Source organism: Myotis yumanensis, unplaced genomic scaffold, assembly GCF_028538775.1.
Source record: "Myotis yumanensis isolate MYYU_CA2020_CCGP unplaced genomic scaffold, mMyoYum1.0.hap1 SCAF_19, whole genome shotgun sequence".
Classification (NCBI taxonomy): Eukaryota; Metazoa; Chordata; class Mammalia; order Chiroptera; family Vespertilionidae; genus Myotis; species Myotis yumanensis.
The window spans coordinates 10,601,985-10,621,288 of NW_027223770.1; the positions used below are offsets into that span (position 1 = coordinate 10,601,985).

At 41.2% G+C, this 19,304-nt stretch overlaps 1 protein-coding gene and 1 long non-coding RNA gene across 3 annotated transcripts in view; one reads left to right on the plus strand and one right to left on the minus strand.

Moving 5' to 3' along the window:
• LOC138998006 (uncharacterized) overlaps window positions 1-19,304 on the plus strand; it is a 37,696-nt gene continuing 18,392 nt past the window's right edge. Inside the window, exons 1-6 of the long non-coding RNA XR_011469061.1 lie at window positions 1-1,127; window positions 10,285-10,342; window positions 12,604-12,713; window positions 12,819-12,874; window positions 15,277-15,348; window positions 16,341-16,421. This is a non-coding gene — a long non-coding RNA (uncharacterized lncRNA). The remainder of the gene's footprint in view (window positions 1,128-10,284; window positions 10,343-12,603; window positions 12,714-12,818; window positions 12,875-15,276; window positions 15,349-16,340; window positions 16,422-19,304) is intronic.
• The window catches only part of ATP2A2 (ATPase sarcoplasmic/endoplasmic reticulum Ca2+ transporting 2), a 60,629-nt gene continuing 55,000 nt past the window's right edge, over window positions 13,676-19,304 (minus strand). The window contains exons 18-21 of one of the 2 annotated variants that reach the window (XR_011469060.1): window positions 19,107-19,240; window positions 18,459-18,576; window positions 16,822-18,377; window positions 13,676-14,490 (exon numbers count right to left, since the gene is read on the minus strand). Coding sequence is in view for 1 of the 2 variants with exons in the window: in XM_070400015.1 (XP_070256116.1) it covers window positions 14,477-14,490; window positions 18,257-18,377; window positions 18,459-18,576; window positions 19,107-19,240 (387 nt within the window). In the remaining variant the exon portion in view is untranslated. The remainder of the gene's footprint in view (window positions 14,491-16,821; window positions 18,378-18,458; window positions 18,577-19,106; window positions 19,241-19,304) is intronic. The other variant, XM_070400015.1, reaches the window with a different exon arrangement.

The following is a 19,304-nucleotide window of genomic DNA, read 5'->3' on the forward strand; positions in this document are numbered from 1 at the left end:
ATTTCCTTCTTTTTTACCTAATATTTTTTAAAAAATGTATTTTATTGATTTTTTACAGAGAGGAAGGGAGAGAGATAGAGAGTTAGAAACATCGATCAGCTGCCTCCTGCACACCCCCTACTGGGGATGTGCCCGCAACCAAGGTACATGCTCTTGACCGGAATCGAACCCGGGACCCTTCAGTCCGCAGGCTGACGCTCTATCCACCGAGCCAAACCGGCCATGGCTTACCTAATATTCTTTATCTGTCCCGGATCCCCATCCAGGACAGCACATTACTTTTAGTCAGTATGTCTCCGAAGGATTCTTATGGCTGTGAAAGTTTCTCAGACTTTCCTTGTTTTTGATGGCCTTGACAATTTTGAGGAGGGTTGGTGAGGTATTTCTTAGGCTACTTTATTTTTTTTATTTATTTATTTATTTATTTATTTATTTATTTATCAATAGCATATGTTTACTCCTTGTTTTTTAAATACATATATTTTTTATGCAGTCAAATGCTCTACCACTGAGCTATACCCCCTAAATACATATATTTTTTATTTCAGAGAGGAAGGAAGAGGGAGAAAGAGAAATATCAATGATGAGAGAATCATTGATTGGCTGCCTCCTGCACACCCCACACTGGAATCGAACTTCGGACGCTCTATCCACTGAGCCAAACTGGTTAGGGCTACTTTGTTTTAATAAGAAATCAGATATATACGCTGTAACAAGAGTTGTGATAGTTTCCACCAGGTTTTATTCATGGAGTTGATGTACCTTATCACTCTTGCTACTGTCATTGGCTTATTTTTGTTGTTTTTTTAAAAATCTTTATTGTTGAAAGTATTACATAAGTTCCCTTTGCCCCAGGCCTCTACCACCCTATTGTCTGTGTCCATGGGTTGTACATATATGCTTACAAGTTCTTTAATCTCTTGCCACCCACTCACCCACCCCCGCCTCCCCTCTGGAATTCGACAGTCTGTTCCATGCTTCTGTGTCTCTGGATCTATTTTGTTCAACAGTTTATTTTGTTCATTAGATCCCACATATGAGTGAAATCATGTGATACTTGTCTTTCTCTGACTGGCTTATTTCGTTTAGATTAATACTCTCCAAGTCCCTCCATGCTGTCTGAAAGGGTAAGAGATCTTTTTACTGCTGCATAGTATTCCATGGTGTAAGTGTACCACAGCTTTTTTTTCTAAATATATATTTATTGATTTCAAAGAGGAAGGAAGAGGGAGAGAGCTATAGAAACATCAATGATGAGAGAAGAGAGAATCATCGACTGGCTGCCTCCTGCACGTTGCCCACTCAGGCATGTGCCCTTGACCAGAATCAAACCCAGGACCCTTCAGTCCGCAGGCTGACGCTCTATCCACTGAGCCAAACCAGCTAGGGCTACCACAGCTTTTTTATCTACTTGTCTACTGATAGGCACTTGGACTCTTTCCAGATCTTAGCTATTGTAAATTGTGCTGCTATGAACATAGGAGTGCATACATTCTTCCTGATCGGTGTTTCGGGTTTCTTAGGGATATGTTCCTAGAAGTGGGATCACTGGGTCAAATGGCAGTTCCATATTAAATTTTTTGAGGAAATTTTATACTGTTTTCCATAATGGCTGCAGCATTCTGCATTCCCACCAGCAGTGTACTAGGGTTCCCTTTTCTCCACATCCTCACCAGCACTTGTCATTTGTGGATTTGTTGATGGCAGCCACTCTGACAGGTGTGAGGTGATACCTCATTGTCGTTTTAATTTGCATTTCTCTGATGATCAGTGACTTTGAGCATTTTTTTTATATGTCTCTTGGCCATCTGTATGTCCACTTTGGAGAAGTGCCTATTTAGGTCCTTTGCCCATTTTTTAATTAGATGGTTTGTCTTCCTTTTGATGGTTTGTATGAGTTCCTTATATATTTTGTTTATTAACCCAAATATGTTCTCCCTACACTGGCTCCCTTTTAATTTGTTGATGGTTTCTGTTGCTGTGCAGATGCTTTTTATTTTGATGAAGTTCCATTTGTTTATTTTCTCCTTAGTTACCTTTGCCCTAGGAGATGTATCCGCAAACATATTACTATGAGAGATGTCTGAGATTATGCTGCCTATGGTTTCTTCTATGGTCTCACGACTTACATTTAAGTCTTTTATCCATTTTGAGTTTATTCTTGTGTATGATATAAGTTGGTAGTCTAGCTTCATTTTTTTGCATGTATCTGTCCAATTTTCCCAACACCATTTATTGAAGAGACTGTCTTGGCTCCATTGTATGCTCTTGCCTCCTTTATCAAATATTAATTGAACGTAATGGCTTGGGTTGATTTCTGGGGTCTCTATTCTGTTCCATTGATCTATATGCCTGTTCTTGTGCCAGTACCAGGCTGTTTTGATTACAGTGGCTTTGAAATATAACTTGATATCTGGTATTGTGATTCCTCCTACTTTGTTTTTTCTTAAGATTGCTGCGGCTTTTCAGGGTCTTTTTGGTTCCATATAAATTTTTGGGAGTATTTGTTCTAGGTCTGTGAAATATGCTGTTGGTATTTTAATAGGGATTGCATTGAATCTGTAGATTGCCTTGGGTAGTATGGACATTTTAATTACGTTAATTCTACCAATCCATGAACATGGTATATTCTTCCACTTGTTTATATCTTCCTCTATCTCTTTTTTTCAATATCCTATAGTTTTCCGAGTACAAGTCTTTTACCTCCTTGGTTAAGTTTATTCCTAATTATCTCACTTTGTTGTTGTTGTTGTTGCAATGGTAAATGGGATTGTTCGTTTAGTTTTTCTTTCTGAGAATTCATTATTGGTGTCCGATTTTTGGGTGTTGATTTTGTATCCTGCTACCTTGCCAAATTCATTTATTAAATCTAGTAGTTTTTTAATGGAGTCTTTAGGGTTTTCTATGTACAATATCATGTCATCTGTGAATAATGAGAGTTTTACTTCCTCCTTTCTAATTTGGATGCCTTTTATTTCTTCTTCTTGTCTGATTGCTGTGGCTAGGACTTCCAGTACTATGTTGAACAAGAGTGGTGAAAGCAGACACCCCTGTCTTGTTCCAGTTCTTAGGGGAAATGGTTTTAGTTTTTGCCCATTGAGTATAATGTTCGCTGTAGGTTTGTCATATATGGTCTTTATTATTATGTTGAGATATGATCCCTCTATTCCCACTTTGATGAGTGTTTTTTATAAAAAAATGGTTGTTGGGTTTTGTCTAAGGCATTTTCTGTTTCTATTGATATGATCATGTGATTTTTGTCTTTCATTTTGTTTATGTGATGTGTCACGTTTATTGATTTGCAAATATTGTATCAATGTTGCATCCCTGGAATAAATCCCACTTGGTCATGGTGTATGATCTTTTTAATATATTGCTGGATCCAATTTGCTAATTTGTTGAGGATTTGAGCATCTATGTTTATCAGGGACATTGGTCTGTAATTTTCTTTGTAGTGTCTTTATCTGATTTTGGAATTAGGGTAATGCTGGCCTCATAAAAAGAGCTTGAAAGTGTTCCTTCCTCTTAGACTTTTTTGGAATAGTTTGAGTATAGGTGTTAGTTCTTTGAATGTTTGGTAAAAACTCCCCTGTGAAACCATCTGGACCAGGGCTTTAGTTGCTGGGAGTTTTTTTGTTTTTGTTTTTTTAATTGATTCAGAGAGGAAGGGAGAAGAAGAGAGATAGAAACATCAATGATGAGAGAGAATCATTGATCGGTTGCCTCCTGCACACCCCCTACTGGGGATCAAGCCCACAACCTGAGCATGTGCTTTTGACCAGAATTGAACCCGGGACCCTTCAGTCTGCAGGTTGACACTCTATCCACTGAGCCAAACCAGCTAGAGCTGCTGGGAGTTTTTTGATTACTGCTTTTATTTCATCAGTTGTTATTGGCCTAATCAGGTTTTCTTATTCTTCCTGATTCATTTTTAGGAGATTGTATTTTTCTAGGAATTTGTCCGTTTCATTCACATCATCCAGCTTGTTGGCAAATAGTTGTTCATAGTATTTTCTTATAATTCTTTGTGTTTCTGTGGAGAGGAAGAGAGAGAGAGAAACATCAATGATGAAGAGAATCATTGATCAGCTGCCTCCTGCATGCCCCACACTGGGGATGGAGCCTGAAACTCGGGCATCAAGCCATGACCTCCTGAATTCTGGATTGATGCTCAACCACTGAGCCACACTGCCCGTGTGTCTTATTTATTTTTCACTGCTATATGATATTCCACTTACAGCTATAACTCGCATTTTGGTAATTCTGCCATTGATGGACCCTTGTTTCTAATTTTTTGTTTCAAATGCTGCTGCTTTATATATTTTTGTATGTCTTCTAGTATGCATAAGCACACATTTTTGTAGGGTTATACTCAGAGGAGGAATTAATGGGTGTAGGGTTTGTGTATGCTCAATTTTACCAGATGTTGTAAGAAGTTGTACAAATTTGTATGTATGCCTGAAGTTCTTTTTTCTACTTCTTCACCGGCATTTGATGTTATCAAATCTTAATTTTCTCCAGCACAGTGGGTGTGAGAGAACATAGTGATTTCAATTTACATTTATGTTTTAAAACAAGATTGAACATCATTTCATATGTTTAGGAGCTATTTATGCTTCCTTTTCTGTGAAATTCCTTTTTCTTGCCCACTTTTTTGTTGAGTTATTATTCACAGTTCTTTATGTACTCTAGATATAATTCAGAATATGAATTGCAAATATATTCTTCTAGTTTGTGGCTTGTTTTTCCATTCTCATATCTTTTTAAACAGAGGCTTTCATTTTAATGTAGTTGAATTTATCAACCTTTTTCTTTTTTTTTTTTTTTTTTTTTTTTTTTTTTTTTTTTATAATAATTTTTATTTCTTAAAGTATTACAAAGAGTGTTACATATGTCTCCTTTTTCCCCCCCATGACATTCCCTCGGCCCCTACCCCCCGTGTCCTTTTTCTTATTTCAAGTTAATCATATTCTCCCAATATGTACAACATAAGATAGGGATCCAATTTTATTGATTTTTAAAATTTTACATTTAAATATGCATAACTGCTGGTTATTGAAAAATTACTTGCTTTCCCACTGAGCTGTGATGCCAGCTGGGAGTCCCAGATGAGTGCTTGTTTCTGAGCTCTTTTTTCCCCACCAACGGTCAGTGTCTCTATCCCAAACCCACTGTCTACATTATTACAGCTTTATGAAAATTATTGATATTTGGGAGAGCAAGACCCTATGACTTTAACAGTGCTTTGGCTATTCTTAGCTCTTTGTACTTCCATAAAATTGTTACTTTCAGATGGTCTAATACATTTTTAAGTTAGATTCACAATTTACAAAAGGGCATATGGTGAAATTTCCCCATCCTGCCCTTCTTCTCTCAGTTCCCTCCTCAGAAGCAGTCATACTTAACTAGTTTCTTGTGCATTGTTCCAGAGATAACCTCAAATTGCATAGTTTTGTGTGTATATTACCACACTCCTTTTTGTAGTTGCACAGTTCGTCAGCAGAGTTTATGTAAAATCTGTTTTCAATGAAATCTTTCTTTTTTTCTTTTTTAAAAAAAATATATTTCATTGATTTTTTACAGAGAGGAAGGGAGAGGGACAGAGTGAGAAACATCGATCAGCTGCCTCCTGCACACCTCCCACTGGGGATGTGCCCACAACCAAGGTATGTGCCTTTGACTGGAATCGAACCTGGGACCCTTCAGTCCGCAGGCCGACACTCTATCCACTGAGCCAAACCGGTCAGAGCTGAAATCTGTTTCTTAACAGATTCTGATTTATTACATATCCAAAAGATATAAATGTTAAGCTTTGTACATTTTTAGTCCTGAATCATGCATTTTAGTTTCTAAAATACAAAATATTTATTTATTTATTTATTTATTTATTTATTTATTTATAATCCTCGCCTGAGGATATGTTTTTATTGATTTTTTTGAGAGAAACATCCATGTGAGAGAAACATTGACCAGCAGCCTCCCGTACATGCCCCGCCTGGGGATTGAACCCTAAGCCTAGTTATGTGCCCTGACCTGGACCCAAACCTGCCATCTTTCAATATACAGGATGACACTCCAACCAATTGAGCCACTCAACCAGGGCACAAAATACATTTCATAACTTCTACTAATTTTGATGGAAAAGCAACCAATCTCAACATCCTGACACTTCCTGGCTATCTGCTGGACCTGTTTGTGTGTCTTCCTGAATCACGTGAGAAGCACAGACTGCTTTTCTAAAGGAGAACATCTGGGTCACACTTGAGTCAGGAATAACATTTACTACATTCTTACAATGTACTTTCTTTTTTTTTTTTTTTTTTTTTTTTTTTTTTTTTTGTCGTTCCACTTCTTTTTTTTTTTTTTTTTTTTTTTTATTAAATCTTTATTGTTCAGATTATTACATTTGTTCCTCTTTTTTCCCCCCATAACTCCCCTCCTTCCAGCTCCCACCCCACCCTCCACCCTCACTCCCCACCCACTGTGTTCATCCATAGGTGCATGATTTTTGTCCAGTCACTTCCCGCATCTCCCACACCCCTTTTTCCCCCAAGAATAGTCAGTCCATTCCCTTTCTATGTCCCTGATTCTATTATAATCACCAGTTCATTCTGTACATCAGGTTATTTATTCACTTGATTCTTAGATTCATTTGTTGATAGATGCATGTTTGTTGTTCATAATTTGTATCTTTACCTTTTTCTTCTTCTTCCTCTTCTTAAAGGATACCTTTCAGCATTTCATATAATACTGGTTTGGCGGTGATGAACTCCTTTAGCTTTTCCTTATCTGTGAAGCTCTTTATCTGACCTTCAATTCTGAATGATAGCTTTGCTGGATAAAGTAATCTTGGTTGTAGGTTCTTGGTATTCAGCACTTTGAAAATTTCTTGCCATTCCCTTCTGGCCTGCAAAGTTTCTGTTGAGAAATCAGCTGACAGTCGTATGGGTATTCCCTTGTAGGTAATTGAGCCTCTTTCTCTTGCTGCTTTTAAGATTTTCTCTTTGTCTTTTGCTCTTGGCATTTTAATGATGATGTGTCTTGGTGTGGTCCTCTTTGGATTCCTTTTGTTTGGGGTTCTCTGCGCTTCTTGGACCTGTAAGTCCATTTCTTTCACCAGGTGGGGGAAGTTTTCTGCCATTATTTCTTGAAATACGTTTTCAATATCTTGCTGTCTCTCATCTTCTGGCACTCCAATGACTCTGATATTAGACCGCTTAAAGCTGTCCCAGAGGCTCCTTACACTATCTTCACACTTTCGGATTCTTTTTTCATTTTGCTTTTCCAATTGGGTGTTTTTTGTCGAATCTTTGGTTTGATTATTGTACTCCTCTGGTCTGCTATTGGGTATAATATTCTTTATTTCAGTCCGTGTATGCTTACTTTCTAATTTCTTTATCGTAGCATCGAGGGTCTCATTAGTTTTCGTGAGGTTCTGCACAAATTTATGGCAAGCCCTCAAAATTGCGATTCTTAGCTCCATATCCTCCATTTCTGTCATGTTTTTTTGTCTCCGCATCTTTTATGCTTTCTTGGTGCACCCCCTTGTGGTCTCTGTGCGCAGTCTTGTTCTAGCCAAGCCTTAATTGTTGTAGTTAACACTAGGGGGATTTGACCCTCAGGCCGGCTGGCTATAGGAATCAGCTGTGCGGAAAACTCTGTCTTCTGGGGAGGCGCTAATCCAGCCTTTGCCTGAGGCGATCAGCAAATGGCTGTGCGCAGGCTTTGGGCGGGGCGGGATCAACAGGGCGGGCGGAGGGAGCAGTTATGGTCACGCTCAGTCCCGTTCCCAGAGGCTCTGCTTCTCAGAACCCCGGCAGCCGCTGCAAACCTCGGAGAGAAAGCTGCCCTCAGGTTCCAACTGATGCCGGGTAATCCCGCTTCTCCCGTTTGAGTCTGGGTCCCTAGAGACTCGCCCGGATCTGGAGCCCAGAGTCTGAGACTCAGTCCCGACAGAAAACGACAACCGCGCCCTCAGCCACCAGCCCGCTTTCGCGCGCACCTCGGTACCTTTGTATTTTCCACACTGCGCCGCCTCTGAGCGTCGATTTGCTGTTCTCTTTCCTTCTAGTTGTAGAGTCTCTCTTCAGCCAGCCTTCCTGTGGTTCTGGGTGATGTCCGTTCAGTCTTTTAGTTGTATTTTTGAAATGGTTGTTTGCGGCAGCGGTCTCCGGTGTTTACCTACGCCGCCATCTTGGTCGACTCACAATGTACTTTCTTACAATGTTGTTATAGGTAATAGCATCTGAGGTTGTCTGTCATCTAGTGTCCTATTTGTTCCTTTAGCTTTCTTTCATTTTTTTTCCTTCTGTGCATTTGTTAGTCTTGCCTCTGATTACATACCGACCAGTGTGTCTGCATCTGAAGCTAGCCAGGGTCTATCTCCTCCCACTCCTCAGATCACTTAGATTGTTTACCTCCGACCTTCCAGAATTTCCCTTCGTATGAGTCTGCTGATGAAGAACTCTTGGTTTGTCTGAAATTATCTTTATTTTACCTTGACTCTTTAAATACTGTGTATTTTCTCCAGGTTTGGAATTCTAGATTGCCAGTAATTTCTTTCAGCACATTTTGCTGTTTTCTGGTCTCCACCGGTTGTTGTGAAGTCAGCAGTGACCTGTCACCCTTTAAAAGTAATGCCTTTTTGCCCTAGCTGATTTGGCTCAGTGGTCACAGCATCATCCCGCAGACTAAAGGGTTGTGGTTCAGTTTTGGTCAAGGGCACGTACCTCAGTTGCAGGCTCAATCCTGGCCCTGGTCAGGGCACTCTGTGCGGGAAGCAACCAATCAGTGTGTGTCTCTTACATCTATGTTTCTCTCTGTCTCTCCCCCTGCCTTCCACTCTCTCTGAAGATCAATGGAAAAAATATCCTTGGGTGAGGATTTTTTAAAAAAGTAGTGTCTTTTTTATTCCCCTCTGTTACTTTTAAGATTTTTCTCTTTGTTTTTGTTTTTCCATAGCCCAGTATACTGTGTCTAGGGCTGATTTTTTATTTTTTTATTTTATTGATTTTTTACAGAGAGGAAGGGAGAGAGATAGAGTTAGAAACATCGATGAGAGAGAAACATCAATCAGCTGCCTCCTGCACATCTCCTACTGGGGATGTGCCCACAACCAAGGTACATGCCCTTGACTGGAATCGAACCCGGGACCTTTCAGTCCGCAGGCCGAGGCTCTATCCACTGAGCCAAACTGGTTTCGGCTGATTTTTTTTTTTATAGTTTTCTTCTTTGTGATTTGTTGGGATTCTTGCATCTGTGTATTGCTCTCTTACCAGTTTAAGAAAATTCTCAGCCACTAATTGCTTCGAATAATAGCCTTCTCATTCTCTTGTCTTCTGAAACTATGATAAAATGTATGTTTTGTCAGCTTTCTCAGTCTACTGTATTCTTCAGCTTTCCTTTTTTCAAGACCCCCATGAATAAGGGGGGACTACTATAAGCATGGATGTTTTATGACCTCTCATACTTCCACCTCTCACTCAGGTGCCTTGTTTTCTTGTGTACCTGGTTAACCTTTATTGCGTGCTGCTTTGAAAAATAAGTGTGTGGATCTCCCAACACATAAAATGAAGGTGCTGTCCTCTAGAAGGTTTACATTTATCTGCCTGGTGCTTAGGGGTTTCACAGACCACCCTTGTGATAGAGTTTGGGCTGACAATTCTGTCGCCAGTGTTTACGCTCTCTCCAGGTGGGTATGTTTTCCTGGTTCTGCTCAGCACCAGGGCAATGCTGCCTACAGGCTTCTGAGTGTTGGGGAAGGGAGGGCAGGTGCACTGCTGGTTAGCTCTTCCCTGCAGTATTAGTCTTTCAGGGTCACAGCTTGATGTCCTAGGAGACTTCCCACTTCAGGTGGGCCCTGGATTTTGATTTTGCCTTTTGTGCTCTGTGAGCTCTCAAAACCTTGCTTGTTTTCACAGCTTAGTTTACTAAGAGAAAAGTGACCTTGATTGTCTCTCTTGCATTCTCTTAGATTTTGGCCTGGATATGTACCATTTTGTAGTTCTTTGATGCTTCTATGAGGATTTAAAAAAATATTTATCCCAGCATTTTAAAATAAACTTTGAACTTTAGAATATTTTTAGACTTACGGAAATATTGAGCAGATCATACATAAGGTTCCCATATACTCCAGACTCAGTTTTCTCTTTTATTAACATTTTACAGCTTTGGTACCTTTGTCACATTATTTATACATCATTACAGGTCAATATTTATATGTTATTACTTACTAAGCCCATAGTTTATTCAGATTTCTTTAATTTTTGCTTCTTTCTGTTCCAGGATACCATCCAGTATAGTGTTACATCAGTCACTGCGTGTCCTTAGGCTCCTCTTGGCTGTGAGTTGCTGATTTTCCTTGTTTTTGATGACTCGGCAGTTGTTAAGGAATGTCAGATATTTTGCAGAATGTCTTTTCGGATTTGTCAGATATTTGCCTTTGATTAAACTGTGGTTATATGCTTTGGGGGAGAGGAAGCTCACAGGTAAGATGCCATTCTTTTCACTTCCGATATGGGACGTGTTCTCTAGATGACCTCACTTGGCTGAGGTAGTATCTGTCAGGTTTCTGCGCCGTGGGTTACTTTCCCCGCCCACACTGCATGTACAGCTCACACTTAAGGAATTAGGGAGTTATGTGTCCCTTCTTGAGGGCAGAGGATTTATGTAGAACTCTTCTGTATGGGACATTTCTAGTCTCATTTATGTACACTATGGACTCATGGAAATGTATTTTATACTTTGGATTATAGTCCAATGCCACTTTCTCAGATTGCTCCAACTTTGGCATTCAGAGCTTTTTCATTTGGCTTCTGTGTCTCTTTGACATGACCCCATCATTGATTGTTTTGATTTTTGAGCGCTTCCTTACTCACTGGCACCAATGTTCTGCAGGCACATGCTGTCTGTTTTCTACCCCAGCCCTAGAACCAGCCATTTCTCCAGGGAGGCTTGATTCCTTTTATTGGAGAATGGTGTTAGAAACCTGAAACTAACTACTAGTGCCCTTGCTCTCACCCCTCAGTTGACAGTGCAAGGAAATACAGGCAGTCCTCGGGTTACATTGGACTCGCTGAACGCCATTTCGTGGTTACGTCGCCATCTCCCATTTATTTATTAAAAAAAAAAAGTTCCGTCATTTCGACGTATGTACGTATGTTTTTAATTATTTATTTACCACAAGTAAAGGTCAGGAATTGTTATCATTCTTTTACAATTTTTTTACTGTTTTCACTTCATTACTGCTATGTATGTGCTCCATTTGAGTGACGTAGGTGCTTATGTAGGTGGGTTCCAACTTACGGCAAAAATCGAGTTACATCGCACCATAGGAACGGATTTCCGACATAACCCGAGGACTGCCTGTACATATTTATATACACATAACTAGAAATAGTCCTGTATGGAATCATCTATATCAAGCTAAATATGAGTTCATCCCGGTGTCTCCAACTGTAATTCATTACTGCATGGATCATTCTAGACTTCTCCCCTTGCTTATTTGTAACCTCCCATTCTAACAGTGAGAAACCTGGTGCCCCCCATCTGCCATCTATATCACAGTGTTTTCAGTTTTTCTCAGCAAGCATTGATTGCTGGACACTATTAACTATCTCCTTTTTAAAGCCAATGATAGAATATTATACACTGATCTGCACTTGAGTCTTTTACTGGGCAGACAATATACACTAGACACTGGTTCACACAGATCTACCTTGTTTTTGAGGACTATATAATATTCAAATGCTTGATCAGAGGTTATGGATGTTCAAAAATATCACATTTTGTCAAGTTGCCCTCCAGAGATTGGGCCAATTTATATTCTCACCATCAGCACAAGTACTTGTTTTCCTAATGCCAGCTGCAAAGGGGAGAGATCAATATCAAAGTTTGATCTTTGCCAGTCATATGTGAAGGGAATATGCTCTTTGTCATGCACAGCAAATCTCTTTTCCTAACTCTACAGAGGTACAGTCTACTCTGGAATTTTTACATTTCTATATGAAATTTTTACATTTTTATATAATCTTCCAGGATTTTGTTCCATGCCTAGAAAGGCTTTTCTTCTTCCATGTTTTCTCCTGGTACTTTCATGCCTTGCTTTTTAAATCTCAGGCATACAAACAGGCACAATGAACACCTATATACATAGCAACGAAGCATTATTGAGGGGCGAAACCCTGACTACCTGCCCTCCTCCCACCTCCCTTCCTCCTGGAACTAACCACTATCCTATCACCTCCCCTATAGCTGGTGTCTTTGAAGTTGTTACTGATGGGTTTGCTACTAGTCCACTCGGAGCTGAGGAGTTTGCACTGGAAATGTAAATCCACCTGTGGCTTAGTTTAGCTGACAGATGTGCTAAGGCCAGATTAGCTATTACATGGCCCTCTTGTTTTGCATATTTTGAAGTTGATACACGCCACACATGGTTTCACTGTGCAGGGAGATTTGTCTCTGTTGATACCTCCCAGTTTATTCTTTTTCGTTGCTGCAGAGTGTGATTTCGATGTGCCTCAAATGTACTTTACCAACAGCAGCAAGAAAATGGTTATTTAGGTTGTTTCTAATACTTTTCTTCTATAAACATCTTGATAACAGTGTGAAAAACCCTAAGGTAGGAGTGGACCTGCTGCTGGGTTGTGTATGAAGAGCATCTGTAAATTTACCCAGTTGTTCTGCAATGTGAGGGCCCATTCTCCACACCTTAGGTAAGATGTCAGTTCCCCTTCTCCCCCCCGAATTAAACTTTCCTAAGAACCAGATGTTCCTTCCAATGGATCCGATATGACAGTTGCTTTTTTGTTTACTCCTAGGCATTTTCCCTTGTCTGATGGCTATGACTCTCCAGAACAGTGCTAAGTAGTGGATGGTGAGTGATTCTGGTGTTTCAATACTTCTGGCTTATTTTTCATGTTAGAAAATGGGAGTTATAATCTGGATGTTAAATTTAATTAAATGGATGTTCCATGTCTGTAGAGTTGATAGGGCTTGTATTTATTAGCTTTATAGAATCATCCAACTATTCTTACATTCCTGATTCCTTTTTCTTTTTTTAAAAATATATTTTATTGATTTTTTTACAGAGAGGAAGGGAGAGGGATAGAAAGTTAGAAACATCAATCAGCTGCCTCCTGCACACCTCCTACTGGGGATGTGCCCGCAACCAAGGTACATGCCCTTGGCCGGAATCGAACCTGGGACCTTTCAGTCCTCAGGCCGAGGCTCTATCGACTTAGCCAAACCAGTTAGGGCTTTTTTAAGTGACAAAAAAATCATCTTAGGAAATTTATAACAGAGAAAAGCCCCATGCATACCCACCCCTGGCAGATAAGCACTAAATAACCACCAAATGAATGAATTTCAGGACTTCCTTCAGTCCTATTTTCTATATTAACAATAGGAAGGTAGAATCATCTCTCTACTGCTACACAGTCTCTAAGCCTCCGACTTTTAAATCGTTAATTATCTCTGAAAATTCCACTGATGGGAGACAGTAGAGCCAGGGCAGGAATATTTTATAAATCTTATCACACGAGCAGACCTTCTACCATTCTGCTCTCCAATAACTTACCGCCCTTCCTTTTATCCACATGAGGGCAAAACTGCTCAGGGCTGCAGGCCCTCAGTGCACATCACCCACCCCTCTCATAGAACAATCAACACCACACTGTGAACTTGTAGGATAGATTTATTTACCTGAAACCATATCTGTGCAATGCTTTTTACCAGCACAGAAATAAACTGATCTCTATTTACAGTCTAAAGTCAAACATGCGTTGTGATAAATTGACATTTAGCATTTTATTAAGATAAATGCATCACGATATTTGTATTGCACCAACATCTGTCTACTGCTTCTGATTTCATTAAATAAGTTACACTTAATACAGCGCAAAAAAGCTGTTTGCACACTCAAAATTTAACAAGTTATGAACTGGAGGCCTACATTTTAACCATTCAACACCTGTAGTGTTCTCAATAAATTTATAAATAAGCAAAACTGTACAGGGCCAATTAAAAAGTAGCATGTTTCAATGACACTGTAGAGAAATCTGACTACTTACAACTGAAGGCATGCATTACAACTGAATATTGAATATCGTACATTTATATAAGGTATGACATTTTGAACAGAGAAGCATGGAGACTTGGCTGATGGTGTCTAAGTTCTTGGATAAGGTTTCAGAACCCATTCTTCTTGTAGCAAAGAAACAAATTTTCTGGAGAGGCTTTCTGATTCATTAAGCTAAATTGTACATTTGTAATTATTACTTTGATTTAAAAGCTAAAAATCTCATTGGTAATACACATTTCCTCCACATAACACATAATGAGTTGGGGGACTTTTTCCTACTTTTCTCCCCCCGCCTCCCAACTTCAATCATGCAGAGGGCTGGTAGATGTGTTGCTAAAAACACACATGCACGCAACCGAACACCCTTACATTTCTGCAAAATGGCTTAGGAAGCGGTTACTCCAGTATTGCTGAAAAGGAAAGAAAGAGGAAATCAGCTTTATGAAACATGGGGAGGAAATGTTAGAATAACTACTTAAGACTAAGATTAATAGTGATAGATGAAAAGAGAATATTCAGCTTGATCTTTTTAAGATTTTAAGACCAGCGTTTCTGATCACTGTCCCTGAGTCACTGCCCACACAGGGTAGCATCTGGAAACACTGGCTTGGCAATGTAAATCCCTGGTATCATCTGCCTACATAGCAAAGCTCCCTGGCTCACAGGAGAATCCCACCAGGCAGATGCTTAATCGCTTCAGGTGTTACAGGGGTGAGATGGGCAAGAGCAGGACAGTTTTCAGTTAGCAGTGCAGGGATATGAAGCAGAAGTGAGCAGTGTGGCACTCAGCGCCAAGCCTCTAGCTTCCTCCTCCCCATCCTTCCCCAGGGGCAGGCCCAGCCCTGCCTGTTCCCAGGACAAAATCCTGTACCTCAGCTGCTCATCACCATTCCCTTCCAAGAAAGAAGCCCGGTGGTTTTGACATAATTTGGTGGTTAAATTTAAAAGGCAATGGCCAACTTAGCTCGGTAGATGCAGCAGGCTGTGGGTAGGTGCTTGGCAGACACTGCGCTATCGCTTGCGGCCTCATACTGCTGAGGGATGCCTACCACAGACATCCAGGGGCCCAAGGCCCCAGCTTGAGGGTGATGTGGTAGCAGCTGCTTGTGAGGGAGACTGGCAGACTTGCCTTGCTTGTCTGTGAGCTCACGCTCTCCTGATAGAACATGAATGTATTATCTGTATTTTAAATGCAGAACGAGCTGCTGGAGTGGTGCCCCAGGGACGGGATTGTCATCTTCTGGGCAAAGCTGTATCCGAAAGGCCAGGTGAGCATGGGGTGGCAAAAAGCAGAACACTCTAATGGGATGGGCCACAGGCCCATAGGGGAAGTGTTTCAGACAGGAGCTGCCTGGCAACACTTGCATGGTGGGTCTGAGGAGGATGCTGCCCCATCCAGTTACTGATGGCGGCAAAAGCAGTGCCTTCCTGTTCGGTGAGGAGGGGACTGGGTGGCTGCCACTCACTGCAGGATGGAAATCTGAGGCCATGGGTGTGCCCACAGAAATACAATTGCTGAGGAGGCCTGCTGTGGAGCAGACACAGGGACTCAGCTGTCTGGGTTGAAGGAAGTGGATGCCCAAACCACCTCCGTGGGCTGGATAGGCCTGAAGCTGAGAAGCTACCAGGCAACACCAGCCCAGGGCCATCTGGGGCTGTGCATGTCTCCCACAGCAGCCCACAGCATTCAACTTACTTTGTAAAGGCCACTAAATCAAGGAACTGAGTCAGTGAAAGTTGACTTTGGTTAGTTTGGTTTCCATTGAATAACACACCACCTAACAAACTCAGACATCCTGTTTTGGTTTGTAGCCAAGACATACTCCTGGCATTTGATCCACTCGGCCCTTTTCTTTTTACCACTCATGATGCTAAAATGGGCAAAACTACCCCCTTACATTATTTGCCAAGCAAACCAACCTCCCTTTTCTCTGAGAAAGGACTCTGCATTCAGTCAGTCTCCACCAAGCACTTGACCTCCTGATGCTCAGACCTCTGGATTTGGCAGCAGCACCTCCTCATCCTGCCTGATACCTGCTAACTTTCCCCCTAAATGGCCAGCCCTTGCATCACATCTTCTGGTCCAGCAACCAGGGCCCAAACACCTTCACGAGAACACTCAGGGCCTCACAGGGAGGAAGCTGCCAACCCACTGAACACAAGGTGCTTCCTAGGCCTCCTTCACCCTGGCTGATAAGGCTGGTTGGCTGCTGCCAAGCAGAGCCCTGCCCTAATAACTGTGCTTGAATGTACCCTGCAGAGAGAAGACAAGTCTCAGCTGCAAAGGATGTGACCCAGAAGATGAAGAAAAGTGGTCTATTTAAGAGGAACCTACGGATATGTGAGTTCACTGATTCAGTTACTTGCTTTCACTAGCTTTTTGCTTTTTAATGAACCAACCTTCTGGGATGAGTCCTTGCAGCTAACAAAGATCAAAAGAATCACGATTTTTTGTGAACCTTCTCTCAGCACTAGCAAAGGCACAGCTCCCTCACAAAGCCTCGGTCTCACCAAATCAGAATGGGCTTCTCTTCCTCCAGGCCCTCCCCAACCAGTATCTGGCTATGCCACTATCTGAGGCCGCTGGCACAGGTAGCACACATATGCCCCCTGCTCTCAGGGACAGCCACAGAGCACAGCAGTGCCTGACACATGGGGCTTATTCACTAGTGTCACACGGTTAGCTCACTTGGTAGCAGTCACCTTCAGGTTAAAGCATCTGAATTCCAGGGAATACTCACGTTAGTTGATGGATGTTGGGAGGCATTGGAGGAAAACACCACAGTTAGGACTGTTAATGACTTATACACTGTTGGTAAGACTGATCTGGAACATGCATCATAGTATGGTGGTGGTGGTTAGTGCCACATTCAAATAAAAATAGTTCTATACAATATGTTCATTTGGTCATGTGCTATTTACAGATTTTACAAAACACATACACGCACATATACATACACACATTTGCCCTTATGTTCTCTACACCAGGCCAGCAGAAACTTGCATAAAATGAATCACAGATGACAGTGCCTATACATTAAAAAATAAAATTCTTACAACTACCTATGCAGCAGAACAGGATCCTTCTTCCCCGTGAGTACAGTAAAACTAAAGGTCTGAGCTAAGAACCTAAGAGAAAGTTGATAATTCAAGCTAGGCCATTTAAGAGTTAAAAACAAGGCAGTTATTTTTCTGTCCATTTAAAATGTTTTATTTTTTAAACTAGATTGTGAAGTGCCGCTGAAATAGGCAATGTTGGCAAAACAATGTCTGTTACAATAAAATACACTAGACATTTAAATAAATAACCTTAAAAACTATGTGAGGGGACATGAACCCAATCAAATCTGGAACAATGTTTTCTGCACAAGCGAGACCAGGCATACCTCTTGTTAAGACTGATGTAAACAGAACCATCGAAAGAAAACCTACAGGAGAAGCAGCCGAGCAGTGTGGGATCAGGGCCAAGAGTGGGGAGGGGTGGAGGTGAACCAAGAGGGTGAGGGAGTGGCAAACCAAAAAATACTGACTGAGGTAGCAGTACTCTGCCCAGTGCAGAAAAATTGGCTTATGAATAAAAATTAGACTGTGATCTCAGATTAAATCCAGATGATCATGCAAAAGACACAATACATGCTATATCATTTTAGAAAAAACCACACACATTCATTTCCTAAAATCTGCTGCCAATTATTTGCTGACAATGTCTGCTGGCTCAACATTTTTTTTTTTATACAAGGATGAGTATTAAACAGAACACTGTACATGCTTTGTCATCTACAAAAAAATATTTGCATAAAATAGTGTTAGTTCTCTGTACATGTCAATGGACACTTTAATTATGTGTATAAAAAAGGAAAATCTTGCCCCACTGGAGTCAGAAAAAGCAAAACAAAATCTAGAGTATGAAACCTCCTTCACCAGCCAATATGTTCATGTGAAAATTCAGCAGAAATAGACAGTTGCTTTAAACAATAAAAAAAATTAATTGATTAAGTTAAACATCTTCTTTATGTAAAACTGTCAGTCAAGACCAGAACATATCACTAAAGTTAGTGTCTGTGCTATACACCCAGATCACCAGGGGCATTGCGAACAGCACAAATGGCCAGGAAATCCCATCGGTGCATGCTGAGAATGAGCAGGGTTTGGTGGCAGGCTGCACACACTCTTTACCAGGTTCCAGGTAGTTGCGGGCCACAAACTTAAGTGTCTCGTCCATTAGAATCACAGGCAAGGACATTTTCAGCACCATCAGCCACTGGGTCAAATTCAGTGGTGTGATCTGGAAGATAAGCTGAAACACAGAAGCCTTGTCAAGCCCCCAGCCTTGCTGAAGAGGCAGCCAGTCCCCAGCCTGGGTCCCACCACTACTTACTGGCAAGGGTTCCACATAGAGGATTAGGAAGTGGAGCGACATGGACAGGCAGATGGAACCCACGAGCCAGATGTTCTCCCAAGGGGGCATCCTCAGCAGGGACTGGTTTTCAGACAAGCTAGACAAGGAGAGAGGTAAAAAGGCCCGTGTCACAAGTTCAGAAATACGCTTCAGTAAGCAGCAGCTAACTTGGCATTACCCACTGACCTAATTCTACTGACTAAAGTTTCTACTGTAGCAAAGTTAAGGAAGAATGTCCAGATGTAGGACAAACTTCCAATTTTAAATCTAGGCTTTGGTCTCAAAGCTACTACTCAATTGCCCTCAACACTTAGGCTATTTCTGAAATTTCCATTTTTGTCACTGGCTTAATTGGATGAGACCATTTGTTGCAATGCTAAAGGGGAAAAGCTCCTTCCTTCCCTGTGGACACTGGCATGCAGGCGTCCTCCCCTGTCTCTTAAGGATACATGACGGCTCTTACACGTTGGAAGCAGGTGCTGCTTGTTCTCCTTTCTTTTTGGGAAGGAAGAGCTTTCCTGTGATCCTCAATCAACGATGACACACACACACACATACACACACACACAATCCCACAGCGCCCTGCTGTCAGAGCTTTCGCCCAGCTTGCTGAGAAGATTCACTGACCTGTTGAGGGCGTTACACATCTCTATGGTTACTAGAACAGAGAGTGCCATTGTCATCGGGTACGGGGATTCAAAGATTGCACAATCCACACCTTCAAAATCTGGGTTGTCCTCTTTACACTGTAGGAAATGACTCTGCAACAAAAGCCCAATGATCAGCCAAGTACATTTCCTAAGTCCATGCACCAATTCCTTAAAT